The sequence below is a fragment of the Hyperolius riggenbachi genome, chromosome 2 (genome assembly GCF_040937935.1).
Source record: "Hyperolius riggenbachi isolate aHypRig1 chromosome 2, aHypRig1.pri, whole genome shotgun sequence".
Classification (NCBI taxonomy): Eukaryota; Metazoa; Chordata; class Amphibia; order Anura; family Hyperoliidae; genus Hyperolius; species Hyperolius riggenbachi.
The window spans coordinates 94,169,402-94,184,213 of record NC_090647.1 but is presented as its reverse complement, the minus strand read 5'-3'; the positions used below and the strand labels follow the sequence as shown (position 1 = coordinate 94,184,213).

The 14,812-nt window shown below is 41.7% G+C and overlaps 1 protein-coding gene across 4 annotated transcripts in view; it reads left to right on the top strand.

Annotated features, from left to right (window-relative positions):
• DCLK1 (doublecortin like kinase 1) overlaps positions 1 to 14,812 on the top strand; it is a 450,773-nt gene that overhangs the window by 347,162 nt on the left and 88,799 nt on the right. For all 4 annotated transcript variants that reach the window (XM_068267071.1, XM_068267072.1, XM_068267074.1 and 1 more), the window contains 2 exons: positions 7,574 to 7,693; positions 12,437 to 12,583. In XM_068267071.1, the coding sequence (XP_068123172.1) occupies positions 7,574 to 7,693; positions 12,437 to 12,583 (267 nt within the window). The remainder of the gene's footprint in view (positions 1 to 7,573; positions 7,694 to 12,436; positions 12,584 to 14,812) is intronic.

The window sequence follows — 14,812 nt, the reverse complement described above, 5'->3', positions numbered from 1 at the left end:
GACTCCATAGGTGAAAATTATCCCCTTTAAATAGATACTAGAATCCCCTAAATACATATGCAGGGCTAGGGATGTACACTGAAGGTATTAGCGGAAAGGAGGCGCTCCCCTATACATACCCTCGACTTTAGAAGGGGATGTAAACAGGTTCCGTGTTCGCCGCCCGTTGATTGGTCAGCCCGCGTACTAACGCTGGGAGTCTCTCGCCCAATCAGCGGCATGTAAGGGCGGGACTTAGCCTCTCCGCTCTTCCGTGTAGAGTACACTGGAGCGCATACGTCATCGCCCCTTCTGCACTTCCGTGTTTGGCCTCTGTCACGTGGGTAGCGTGGATGTTGCCTAGTTACAATGGCAACAACACAGCCCATACTCTTCCACCGCACTAAAGAACCGCTTCTATTGTCAGCACGGCATAAAGTAACAAATGTAGCAAGGGCAGAAGCCACTGTAAGTAAACATTGCCCCGTTATGCTGCACTATATCATACGCTGCAGGAAAGGCTGCAACGATATATAACCCCTCAGAAAATATAGGGGACCCACATCAAAGATAGGGGATCGGGAAAGGTCAGTAAAGGGGAGACGGGGGAAGGGAGGGGGGGGGGAGGGAAGGAAGAAGATATAGGGGTCAGGACACGAAGGTGCTGCTGAGCAGCCCCTAAGGTGAGTATCCTCATTGATGGCACCAACTGTAGAGGTTTATTACCACATATAAGTGGATATAGATTTAGATGGATGAAATATCCATAATGAGAGTAAAACATATAAATAAATAACATTGACAGTTAGGTACCACAGGATACCAGTAGTTAATGCCCTGAGATAAAAGAAGAAGTATGAAAATATGTAAGAAACATCATAGCTCAAAACCATCCTCAAAATAGTCCATCACAGAAACGGAGAAAAGGTGAAGCCTTCATTGAGCCCATCTGGGCTCAGGGTGCCCAGTCTGTATATCCACCTGGATTCAAGTTGTCTTAGCTTTTGGTCCAGGTTACCCCCACGGGGTCCCAGATGCCAGTCCTGAATAACCCAGTATTTGAAGGAATTAATGTCACCCCCATGTTGTTCATTAAAGTGGCGGCCGACAGATGTATTTCTCTTGTGCTTAATGTCCCCTAGATGTTCTAAAATCCTTACTTTCACTGCTCTGGTAGTTTCACCAATATACATCAGGGGACATGAGCATTGTATGGCGTATATGACCCCCTCAGTATCACAATTAAAGAAATCCAATAGGTCAAATTTACGACCATTTTTGGGGGCATGAAATTCCTTGCACTTCATGACATGGGGGCAGGCTTTACATTTGCCACATTTATGCATGCCATTTAGTCTATGATCCAACCAAGTTTTCTTCTTAGATTTTTCTGCCGGGTTCCTAATTTTTTCAGGTAAGAAGGAGTGTACTAGTGAGTCACCTAGATTTTTTCCTCTCCTATAAGTGATTTGTGGATTAGAGGGAATGAATTTTTTAAGGTCTCGATCGAGTTGAAGGATAGGCCAGTGAGCACCAATTATTCTCTTGATGGCCGGTGATTGCTTAGTATATGTACTGATAATTCTGGTCATACCCGAATCAGAGTCTGGTTTCCCCTTAGGACACAAAAGTTCTGTCCTTTCGATCGTCCTAGCTTTTAGTTCCGCATCTTCCAGCACTTTTTGGGGATAGCCCCTATCTCTAAATCTTTTGTGTAAATTTTTACATTCTCTATCAAATTCCATCAAGTCCGAGCAATTTCTCCGCGCTCTGAGAAACTGACCCTTTGGTATACCCCGTTTTAGGGGGTCTGGGTGGTGACTCTCCCATGACAATAGTGAGTTTGTCGCTGTAGGCTTGCGGAAGATACTTGTGTCAAGACCATCAAAATCATTCTTTACAATATGCACATCCAAAAAATCAATGGAGGTCGACCTTATCTCGTGAGTAAAGAACATACCTATGTTGTTGTTGTTGAGTTCCGCCACAAACTCAAGGAACATGCTCCTGGGGCCGTCCCACAAGATGAACACGTCATCTATGAAACGGCCCCAGAATAAAATGTGAGAGGCATACACTGCCATGCCCTCCCCAAATACGGTCACATCCTCCCACCAGCCAAGGAAGAGGTTGGCATATGAGGGGGCACACGCCGTCCCCATAGCACAACCCCGTTCCTGTAGGAAGTATTGGTTCTGGAAGAGAAAATAGTTGTGAGTGAGAATGTACCTCAAAAGGTCCAGAATAAACAATGAATGCTCCCTTACATGGATACTCCGTGACCTCAAAAAATAGTCAACTGCCTCAATCCCTAGATGATGTTGTATGTTGTTGTAAAGGGACTCAACATCCAAAGTTGCTAGCCAGGTATTCGCTGTGACTCTGATGTCTTGTAGTTTATTAAGTAGATCCATGGTGTCCCTTAAATATGAGGGGAGGCTTTCTACAAATGGTCTAAGAAAGAAGTCTATGTATCTACTCGCATTCTCAGTAAGGCTATTATTTCCTGCCACAATCGGTCTACCGGGGGGAGACGATATGTTCTTATGGACCTTTGGGAGTGCATAGAAAACGGGGACAGTAGGGTACTTCGTGTTAATACATTCAAAATCACCCTTATCCAGAATCTGTTTGTCCTTTGCCACTTTCAATATAGCCTCAAACTCACCCTGAAATTTAATTGTAGGGTTACAACTTAACTTACGATATTGCCTGACATCATCGAGAAGTCTCGTACACATATCAATGTATCCTGCCCTTGACATCACAACAATATTCCCCCCTTTATCAGATTTTTTGATTACGAGTTCACTGTTACATGATAAATCTTCAAGGGCCTTCCTCTCAATCCTTGTCAAGTTGTTGATCGCATCTCCATTTTTCTTCTTCCCCCCTCTTGCCAGATCCTCAAGTTCTTTAGTGACCACATCCACAAATGTCTGTATGGAGGGGTATTGGCTAATAGATGGACAGAATTTGCTCTTTCCCTGCAAATTACTGACTGGCGTGCAATTCTGTATCTCCCCCGAGGCGTTTTCTTCAAGGAGAGCATTCAAGTTGGCTAAAGCTTCCTCATCCTTCCTAAAATTCGATCTACTCTGTGCATTTGGGGTACTCATAAATTTCTTAATAGCCAGCTTTCTGGCGAACAGGTTAATGTCCTTAATTTTACTTTAATTTTCACCTATGGAGTCATATACTTCTTTGATACCATTGGTGGCCCAAGTGATGGACTTGAAAGGGCACCAATGGGGAACTGGCCCTTGTGGTGGGAGTGACTGGGGATGGGGAATTAGGGGAGGGGTATTGAGCTCCACCCCATAGGGAAGTATAAAAGGTGAAGCAATCTGCCATTTCGTTTGGCTGCTACTATGTTATGAGCCGATAGGCTATATCTTGATACTTGTTTTTAAGAATGTTATCTTTGCACCTTATCACTATGAGCACTTTTTAAGCACTTTCCCTTGAAAAAGCTTCATCTAGAAGTGAAACATGTCGGGTTGTTTGGTGGGGGTTGTGTAATTTAACTATTATCTATATTGCGATAGGACCTGGGATGGCAGCATAGCTATCCATATACATTACTGACAGAGTGGGTCCAGCAATATTTGCAAGTTTATAGATATTATCAGCCAGATAATTTTTATACATCAATAAACGTTAAGTTTTATTATAGAGATTCAGCACAGAGGGATTTTTGAATGTGATTTACAGATATGAAACACACAGAGTGGCCATATGTCGTACGCTAGGTCAGAATGGAATGGTCAGTTGGCCTATACACAGAATGCCTTACACATAGAATGATCACCATTTCAGCTGAATTCAAATGAACAAGCACCATCAAATTTTGCTAACTGCAGAGTGTGCAGACACGGCCTGAATATACTGCACATCCAGGGTTGCCAACCTAATTTTATTATTCGACGGACAAAAGGCCCATAAACTCTGGACATGAAAAACTTATGATGGAAGAGGGGTGGGCGGGGTGCAGTGCACTTTTAAGGAGTTGCGAGTGGGCCTAAACAACGGGCATGGTCACCTTTTTTACATTTTTTAAGGCAAAACAATGACTGCAGCCTAGGGCTGTTTTTGACTAAAGGCATTAGGCCTTTGCCTGGAGTGCCATTGGTCCTTGGGGGCACCATGCCCCTGTATTAAGCCCCACCCTGAACTAAGTTCTAGGTGCCCACCCTCCCCCTGGACAAAGCTGACCCCCGAGTGTTTGATCACCTGCTTCAGATGCGTGTGTGCAGCAGCAGGAAGTTAGGTGTCCTCAGGATCAGCAGCATCGCATGGAGAGAAGACATTATTATTATTTGTTATAAAGTATTTGTGTAGTGCTGACACCATCTGCAGCGCTGTACAGACTATATATTGTCTTGCCACTTAACTGTCTCTCAGAGGGCTCACAATCTAATTTGGATAGTGTAAGTTGCAGGCAGCCTGTTAGTTTAGGGCGGTGTTGGGGCACTCACACAATCATCAACTTTTTTATTCCCCTAGAATGCTGTTCTATGTTGAATAATTTATATTGTTTTTTACCTGCATACACAATCAGAAGCACGATACTCCCCCCCTGCACCACTTCATAGAAAATGCTGTTGATTTGCTTAATTTATTGTTAATAGGTTGTCCAGTTGTCTAGGACTGTAATTTAAAGCCACTTTTCCAGAGTGAAAATCAATAATTCATAACATTCCTGCACAGTCAGGGCAGAGCACCACATTATCCTCATGTAACCAAGAAAAAGAAATCTGCTTCTATAATGAGCTGCACTGAAGTCTGGGGACTGAAATGTAATTAGAGACTTGAGAGGTTTTATCAGTTTTAATCTAGACCTACATTTTTCTAATCACAATAACTTGTGAAATATCAACTCTTTTGGTTATTCCAGCTTACAATTAAATCTACTGACGTATTACATACACAAGCAATACAAGTTTGAAAATAAAAAAAACGAACTAAAATTTCAGTAATAGCAGTCCTAACTTCACGAGTTGAGTACCAGCAGTTTGGGCCTCTTAAAGGAGTCATCAATCAAAAAATCTCCCCCCGCTACCTGGGGCTTCCTGCAGGCCTTTGCAGCTGACATGTCCCACGCTGACAGCTCCACTCGCAGCCGCCAGCCCAGGGTCCCCGGCAGTGCAGAGGCCGACCTGCTCTAGTGCGCCTGCATGAGCGCCTCTGTCAATCAAGTTCACATTGTCCGCTGTGTATTCTGCTGGCACAGTAGTTCTGTGACTGTGCAGTACACAGTGGACAACGTGGCGTCAATGGACAGTGGCGCTCATGCAGGCGCAGTAGAGACGACCTTGAGGTTGCCTTCTGCACCAGTGAGGACCCCAGGCCAATGGCTGAGTGCAGAGCTGTGATGTGGGACATGTCAACTGCAAGGATCTAGAGGAAGCCCCGGGTGAGTAGAACTGATGACTCCTGATGACTAAAAACGAGGCTTACCAACTGTACATCGCTCCCGCCATTCACACCGCTCTCCCTTCGCTGAAGCCCACTCGCTCTGCCGTTGCTATGACAGCAGAGCTCTGTGAGCTGGCCAGGAGCCAATTTAATTGGCTCCTGAATCTGTGATTACTGTGAAGGAATGTGTACCAGTTTATTTATTGTAGCAACAGTATTTTAAAATTGATAGTCTGGCATTAAGCAACGAAACAATAATTTTTTGTGGGTACAGTCATCTATTTGTCCTAATAAAATTGCCAGAGGCAAAGTTTACATTTAAATCCCTAGATTTAAATGTAATTGACTTAGGTGTGGGGATGGTTAAAGTTAGGCATCATGGGCAAACAGTTAAGGGTAGGCATGGGGGCATAGTTAATGTTAATAATGCAAGAGAGGGCTCTGGGTGAGAATAGGGTTAGGTTTATCTGTATTAAAATATCGGAATCATTTACCAATATTTTACTATCGTAATTAGGACAGCAAAAGATGAGCATATCAGTAATTTTACCGATATTGTACTAGCGGCTATTTCAGTTGTAGTGATACAGTTTTATAACGAAAAGAGCTTGTTTTTCCTTGCACCTTTTTTTGCATAGACACTACTGAGGAAATGATGCCATCTGTTAACATGCAAGCAGAATGGATGTATTTTATGGGGTTAAAATAAGGACAAACAGGGATGGCGCCTAACATCACATGATGCCCACAGAGGATTCTGGGGACTCAAGTCTGTCGAGCCAACAGGCAGGAGAGAATATGATATTTGGCATATGGTACTGCTTTCACATTGTGGATTTATGAACTCTAAGGAAAAACTTTATGATCTCACCATTCTGCCCTTGTGTGGCGTCACCCAACGTCCCAATGTCTACATAGCCATTGCCTCTTCTATGATATCCATTGTACATCTTTCTGTATAAGTTAGCGATGTTTCTGTTATTTGCCTAAGAAAGAGATCTAAGAGTTCATGAGAAGGGTTTGTGAAGATATTGTTAGTAATTGAAAGATAGAGCTACAATTCCCCCTTTCCACTAACAGTAACACAGTACTACATGCTACTATTAGCCAACAGTCGCCATATAAATAATACAGTTATCTTTGTTGTTAGCTAAATACTTTTGCTTGCAATCTGTTATACAGACAGTCATTGCATAGCACAGAAATCAGCATTAACTATTATATTTCAGTTAACTGGTTATGGTGTTTTAGTTTGTACCTGCCTCTCGCATTGCCATTTTGAATAAACTCACAGGAATAATAATTAGATTTAATATTTAATCATCAGTTTACTCTCGTCAGAGCAGAAGAGTGACAATGAATTTCATTTTATTTATTTGTGTTTAAAGTCTGAAATATGAGTGGAAATAGGTGATTAGTTTATATCAGATGCAGAATTGTCTTGTTTAAGTTACATTAGGCTTGTAAACAAAGCTGGGGTGTAATGACAAATCATGCCCCTCCCCCAGCAACACTTTAGTTGCCCCAATCCAAATCCTCACACCACTTTTCCCCTCTCCCCTTGCTAACGCCACAGTCTAGAGGCCCATCTTCCGGGGGTTGTATAGTAAGTGTGGCCACCAGGGACGGATTTCTGAAAAGGCCACAAAGGCCCGGGTCTTGGACGGCTGCAGCCCAAGGGGGCACCAAGACATGAAAGAGGCTGGCAGCGTGTAATACGCTGGCACTTCGTCATGTGATATCCTGTTGCCACGGAGACTACGCGGGACTTCCGTGAGCGGAGGTGAGTTTCAAAATCCCACACTGCCCATTTTACAGGGATGGAGGGGAGAAGGAGGGGAATCCAGCCGCCTGTCAGCGGGCCGGTATTACAGTGCATGGCCCGTGGGCCTAGTTTGCCCAGCGCTGACCTAGGGGCACAAAAAGTATAACACCTGTGGCCACAACAACTTTCCCCTGGAAGATGAACTGTATTTGCAGGGAGAGAGGGTGAGTAATTGATCCCCCACAGCTCTGGGCCCTCCTGCAGTTGCAAGGACTGCTTCCCCTATAGTTATCCATCGGAAGAAAACTCTGTGGTTGAGGAGAGAGGAACAAAACTGAAGATAAGATATCTACATGTTATACATGATCTATACAGTATACATATTATTTTCCCATATTTTTTTCCTCCTAGGAACATATGATCCAAAATGAAGTTTCCATTTTGAGGAGGGTGAAACATCCCAACATTGTGCTGCTCATAGAGGAAATGGACATGCCAAACGAGCTGTATCTGGTGATGGAATTAGTGAAGGTCAGCAAACTCAGCTAATATTGTATTGAGATCTCTGTGCAGATAAATGATCCAGAGAACTGTCGTGTACAAAGACTTAAAGGGGCACTATGGTGAAAAATTGTAAAATTTAAAATATGTGCTGGCATAAACAAATAAGAAGTACGTTTTTTTCCAGAGTAAAATGAGCCATACATTACTTTTCTCCTATGTTGCTGTCACTTACTGTAGGTAGTAGAAATCTGACAGAAACAACAGGTTTTGGACTAGTCCATCTGTTCATGGGGGGATTCTCAGGGATTTATTTATTTTCAAAAGCACTAAGTGAATGGCAGTTGCACTGTCCAACTGTCTAATTGGCATGGGCTGGTGAGCCTTGATATTTATTGTTATTGGAGATTGGTCACTAAAGACTTTTGAACACTGGGTGCAATAACAACTGAACGGATTGAACTGTGTAAGTGCTGATTTATCAAATAATATCTTCTTTTTGAGACTTATACACACTATAAGGGGACAAAATGCATTTTTGTTTTTACTCTTTAGCCACTTTAGAGATTGCTGTATTGAGCAGTGCGTGATCCTGTCCAGTACGGCATGAGGGCTCTAGCTGCCCACCAGAACTGAGGTTGAGGGTCTGGATGTTGACAGGCAGAAGCTACCATTAAATTACCTTTAATTATCACTATATTGCATATAGTAATAAAGTAGTGAAAAATACCACTTTGTAAAGCAAGAGTAAAGATGTTTATAATCTGCTTAATAATACTATATACTTATCCAAAGCAGTCAATCAGAATCAATGTTTTGTTGTTTTCTTACCTAGCTTTATCTAGAAGATGAAAGTGGACAGTTGCTAAACTTAAAGGGGAACTGAAGAGAGAGGTATATGGAGGCTGTCATGTTTATTTCCTTTTAATCAATACCTGTTGCCTGGCAGCCCTGCTGGTCTATTTCTTTGCAGTAGTATCTGATTAAAACCAGAAACAAGCATGCAGCTAGTCTTGTCAGATCAGACTTATAAGTCTGAACCACTGAAACACCTGATCTGCTGCATGCTTGTTCAGGGGCTATGGCTAATAGTATTAGAGGCAGAGGATCAGCAGGGCTGCCAGGCAACTGGTATTGTCTAAAAGGAAATAAACATGACAGCCTCCATATACCTCTCTCTTCAGTTCCCCTTTAAACATAAGATGATTTACTGTGATTAAAATAGCTTTAAAATCAGTCAATCTTGACGCCTCAACTTCTGTGTAGATTCCAGTATCACTGTTCCATATAACTGTAGTTCATATTGGGTAGTGAACAGGATTGTAATGAAACGCTCTCGGAGAGCAGTCACAGTAAGCTTGCTAGAAAGGGATTGCCCCTAGCAAGTTACAAGCTATCTGATGGGATCACACAGCAGTAGAGCGCAAACACTGCATGGAGAAAACAAATGTTTCCTACATTTCTATTTTTAGCACACGTCTCTGTACAGCAGATTAGAAAAGTGTGCTTCTTTCATTATTTATTGAGCTTTATCTGTGAAGAACTACTTACAACAGCTGCCATTCTGAAGGTTATGAGCTTGTTATGATTTACTGTATACATGGTAAATTGTAATGTAATTGATGGGGGCTGCTGCCATCTAGTGGAATTTACTCTCATTGCTGCAATGCTTTTCCTTTAGTAAACAGGTGGTAGTAATCTTTTCTAGGCAATCTGGGAACAATTTCCAGTGATGCGTCCATCTTCCTAGACATGCCTGTATCACCGCATTCACAAAATAATATTAATTAACCTATTTCATCCTTTTAAGAGTTCCCAGCCATATCAGATATTAGAACTCAGCAAGATTACTGATATTGTTCTTGTTTTGCCTTAGCATCTAATCAGGCACAGATCCACATGCTATCATGTTACTGGCCTTACACTTTTATCCTGCTTATGGCCCATGATACATGTCTGCCCTCTCTCTCTGTTCACATATATCAATCCACATGAAACAGAGGCAACGTATAAGTGATTGCATTACTTCTTTGTCTTTTGAAGTGAAAGTTATTGAGTCTGGAATTAGGAGATCATTCCTTTTAGAAAAGCTAATGGTTACAGCTATGCACTGCATTGACATTTTGAATTGAAAGGCTGCACTCCATAAGCGGTGCTTTGATTTCAGACAGCAGAAGCAGCTAAGTAAAATGCAGACGATACATAAATCAGAGAGCCCAACCATGTTAAGGTGCCAGCCCAGAAACAAGTACGTTATTTTCAGGGGGCATCAAAAACAGGCTGCTCTGCGTTGGTCATCTATGATATAGACTAGCATAGTCACTGTTGTGCCTTTCAGTTGTTAAGAACAACTATTTTCATATGGTACCATCTTACTTACTCTGCTCGTCAGTGTCTTCAAGGATACTCTGGGAGTTCTGAATGCAAGGCTTGGTCAAGGTGGTCAGAAGTTTCCATAGCATATATTGGTGACAGAGGTAACGCTCCATTTAGTTCTGATTCTAGACACTGGTGCAGACCTGGCAATTTTTTCACCAGGTCCAAGGAGCCATACAGTGAGTTATCAGACAGCAGAAATCTTTTTCAGTGGTGAAAAAGCTATTTGTATTTGACTTAGACCGCAGAAAGCTTCCTTTATCCAATTGATTTGCTGATGAAGGGTCCATATAACATAACTGGTGCCATTTAGGGTAAAATTTGTTAACCACTTCAGCCCGAGAGCAATTTTCACATATAGGCGCTGCTCCCATTCATTTGCCAATAACTTTATTACTCCTTATCACAACTAAATGATCTATATATTGTTTTTTTCAGGACAAATTCGGCTTTTAGTGTGTGTTCATTTTGTTTAGTAATCACCTTATTTTCTATGCATTTTAAAGGGAAAATAAGGGAAAAAGATGAAAAAAACAATCTATTTCTCCATTTACATCCATTATAGCTTTAAATTAAATAGTGCTGACTATAAGTTAAACCCACTAATTTTATTTGCTCAGCCATCCTGGTTATTGCAACATTTAGATTATGTTCCTAGCACAATGTATGGAGAGAATATTGTATTTGGAAATAAAGGTGTCTTTTTTCTGTTTTGTGTTTTTTGCTTTCTCATTGTACACTGTCAATGATTACAAGGCCTTATTTTGAAAAATAATAGTAATATACCCTTATGGCATACATATTTAAAAAGCCAGGTTCCTAAGGTAACAATATATATTGTTTCTTTCATATTCTGTCACTTTGTTTTCATTTTACAAGTCTTTTATTTTGGTACAGAATATGCAAAAATGTAATTTTTTTTGATTCAGTTTGTGACAAAAAAAAAACAGGAGACATTCGCCTCAACTCTAAAACTCTTTAAACTCTATTCTACTACTTATCACGGTTAAAATGATACCACATATGTCTCTTGTAGTGTTGCTAAAACTTTCCCAAGTTTGATCATAATTCTGAAAATGACTTTTTATATTTGATTGAGTTTGTCCCTACCTATTTTTCATGTGACGTGGTTCACAGGTTTTAGACACACCAAAATGGATTCCACAACTCGTCACGGTTAAAATGATACCACATGTGCCTCATTTAGTAGCAAACTGGTGGTGCTCTCTCCACAACAACACTGGACAAATATATTTGTCCAGTTGGGCTTAAGTGGTTAAAGGATACCCGAGGTTACATGTGACATTATGAGATAGACATGTGTGTACAGTGCCTAGCACAAAAATAACTAGGCTGTCTTCCTTTATTTCTTTCTCTGCCTGAAAGAGTTAAATATCAGGTATGTAAGTGGCTGACTCAGCCCTGACTCAGACTATAGTGTTTTGTTATTTTTTTTATTTATTTTCTAACCCTCCCTCCCTCCCCCAGCCAGCCAGCCAGCCAATCAGCGCGATCGGCTGTCATAGGCTTCAGCCTATGACAGCGGATTGCTTCTCTGCCTCCAGAGGGGACAGCCATATAACACGGCTGTCCCCAGTACAGCGCTGTACACAGTAAATAGATGGCGGTTTCGCCTTCTAACAGTCTCCTAGCCGCTGGGAGACTGATGACGGAGAGGAGTTCCATCATCCAAGCAGAGATGCGTGCGCATCAGCGAGCGTTATCTCCTGCAAAACACCGCCCCAGGACTTCACTCCAATTGGCGTGTAGTGGTCCTAGGGCTACCGCCGCAATCACGCCAATCGGCGTAGAGTGGTCGGCAAGAGGTTAATGCTTTAGACCATAGATGGAATTCTATATATTGCCATTGTGAACAGTAGTTTACAAACGTTAGAGATAATTCCTCCTATTTCTAGCTCTGCACAGTAGCAGTTTCTCATCTCTGCTAGAGCTGGCTATAACACTGCACTATGTACTAGCTAAGAGCGATGGCAATGTTTAGGATAACTCACAGAGAAGCATGTGATCCGTTTGATCAGCTGATAGATTTGTAAGGTTCTGATTTGCTGTGATTACTTCCTGGTTTAACACATGATCATGACCAGCAAATCAGAGCCTTACAAATCTATCAGCTGATCACATGCTTCTCCGAGACTTCTCCTAAACATTGCCATCCCTACTAGTTAATATACAAGCAGAGATGGTTGTATGTGCAATTACTGCAAACAATGGCGTGCAATTATTGAACATTGCTGGAAATCTCAATCAAATGTGAATTAGAAAGAAGAAAACGTTTATTTGAAATGTTTTATTTCTTCATTTACAAGAAGGCAGAGTATTGCTGAATACAATTATTGCAGTGTGTGTTTGAATAATTGTGTTTTCTTTTGCTGTCAGGGAGGGGATCTATTTGATGCTATCACCTCTACGAACAAATACACAGAGCGAGACGCTAATGGGATGTTGTATAACCTAATGAGTGCCATCAAATATCTGCACAGCTTGAACATCGTTCACAGAGATATCAAACCGGAGAACCTGCTGGTAAGAGCTGATGTTTTGTGATTTTTATTGCTGATTATTGGCAGAACCACCGAGTTTATTATTTATTGTGAATCTGTAATAATTTGCATATGGTAGTTCTGTGTGCTCATGCTATAAGGTGGTCTATTTTAGGGCAGCATAAAACAAGCATATTATTATTATTATTATTAATACGTGACCATCAGCCGGGACTTATCTACAGGAGAGCCAGAAAAGGGTCCAGAGCTGTAAGGGGGACCCAACTACTTCTTCACTTTCTTGGATAAAGAGGTCCATCGTTCATATGAGGTGGTTTTGTGGCTACACTTGTTATGGTCGTGAAGATTCTGATGTCCATTCTTGTTTTATGATCATTGCAAGATGAGCCTGTCCATACATCAGAGGATGTATGGGCAGATTGACCAAGAGACAGATCTCTCTCTGTTCGAATCTGATTGGAGAGAGCTCTGTTGCCTGCTCATACACCGCAGGCCGATTCCCGATTGATTTCAGCATGCAACCTCTCAGGAATCAGCCTTGTGACGCTGCAGCCGCCACCTCGCTGCCCCCCCCCCCTTCTGATGTAAAATGTGTGCCCCGTGTAGTATACTTTACCTGTTGCTGTCCACCACTGGCTCTGACTCTACCACACATACGCGTGCCCCACGTGGTTGCCGGCATAAAGTGGGTGCATGTGGGACGTCATACACGTGCTCACTTTTACACGGAAGAGTCCGGAGATGGAGCCAGCGGCGAACACCGACAGGTAAGGTATACTGCATGGGGCACAGTATACTTACACTAGGGGGACAACACTGGGGGTTCTGTTGTGTTCTTTGCTCATCCCTATATCGCACGTCATTACAGCCATGCACCCGATCGAGTATGTTGACCCTACATCTTGCAGCATGTCCAATCCATACATACCACCAATTTCATCTCAAAAATCGGGTATGCTGTAAGCAGCACCGATTTTCATTCAATCTGATTATAATATTTGAGTCGGATGGTTGTTTAGCACCAAGGCTCCTGATGTATGGCCACCTTTAGGGAGCAATTCCCCAAGAGTGTTGCACCCGTTCTATTGTTAGAGTAATATACTGTTTTTTTATATAATTTTTCTGTGTCTGATCAGAAGGAGGTATTTCCAGAACACACAGTTACAAGCGACCAGATTGTTTCACATAAAATAGTTACTAACATAATTATTCAGGGCCAACATGGGAAATAAAAAAATAAAAAGCTATGTCCCTTGTGTGTAAATATATTTTTTAAGGTCTGTTATGAGAGATTATGGCCATCATTTGAAGAGAACAGTGTAAACTTTTTACCCATAATGCAGTGAAACTCCTGGCTCTCACAGAAATGTTCTTCCTGTCAAACTTCTTGAAGTTGGCACAGAGCTTGGTGGCTGTCCTAGAAGATGAAAAGTTGGACATAGTGTGAATTTGGACAAGGTCACACGTTACGATGCCAATATTCACTAATGCCAGCTTAACATTTAGTATAATAATAGAGCTCTCATTAGGGAATAAGATTTATAGTGTTCTCCTCATTGAAATATATATTTAATTACAGACTGGAGGTTTTATGGCCAAGCCATGGCAGTCATGTGAGCAGTCATTAATACTTTGAGACACAATAGGAACAGCACCCTCCAAGGAGCTTGGCTGATCCATTATTTCTGAGGCAAGCTTTTCTCACACTGAGACTGACAGATTCAGCCTGCAGCATGTTTTCACACTGAGAAATGCCTGGGACAAAATCATCCGTGGGGAAAGTATGCAAATTGTTCCTGAAGAGCTTTTAAAATAGCCTCCACTGTCCACTTGAAGGACGTCTACACTGATCTAAAACGTTACTTTAAAGTGCAATGAAACTCCATATTAACTGAAAAAAAATTAAATAAATCGTCCAACAAGAAATTATTTATTTGTTTTCAATGTTGTTTTTAGTGTTCACTGTCAAATTTGAGTGAAATGTGACATGAAAAAAAGAAAATAATATTTCTACTGGTTTCTCTTACTGTTTCCCTGTAATGCCAAAAGTGACACCACTTCTGCCTGACACAGGAGACCTGGGTTCGAATCTCAGCTCTTCCTGTTCAGTAAGCCAGCACCTATTCAGTTAGGAGATCTTGGGCAAGACTCTCTAATACTGCTACTGTCTACTGAGTTTGCCCTAGTGGCTGCAGCTCTGGAGCTTTGAGTCCAACAGTAGAAAACCATGACCTGCTAAATTACAAACAAA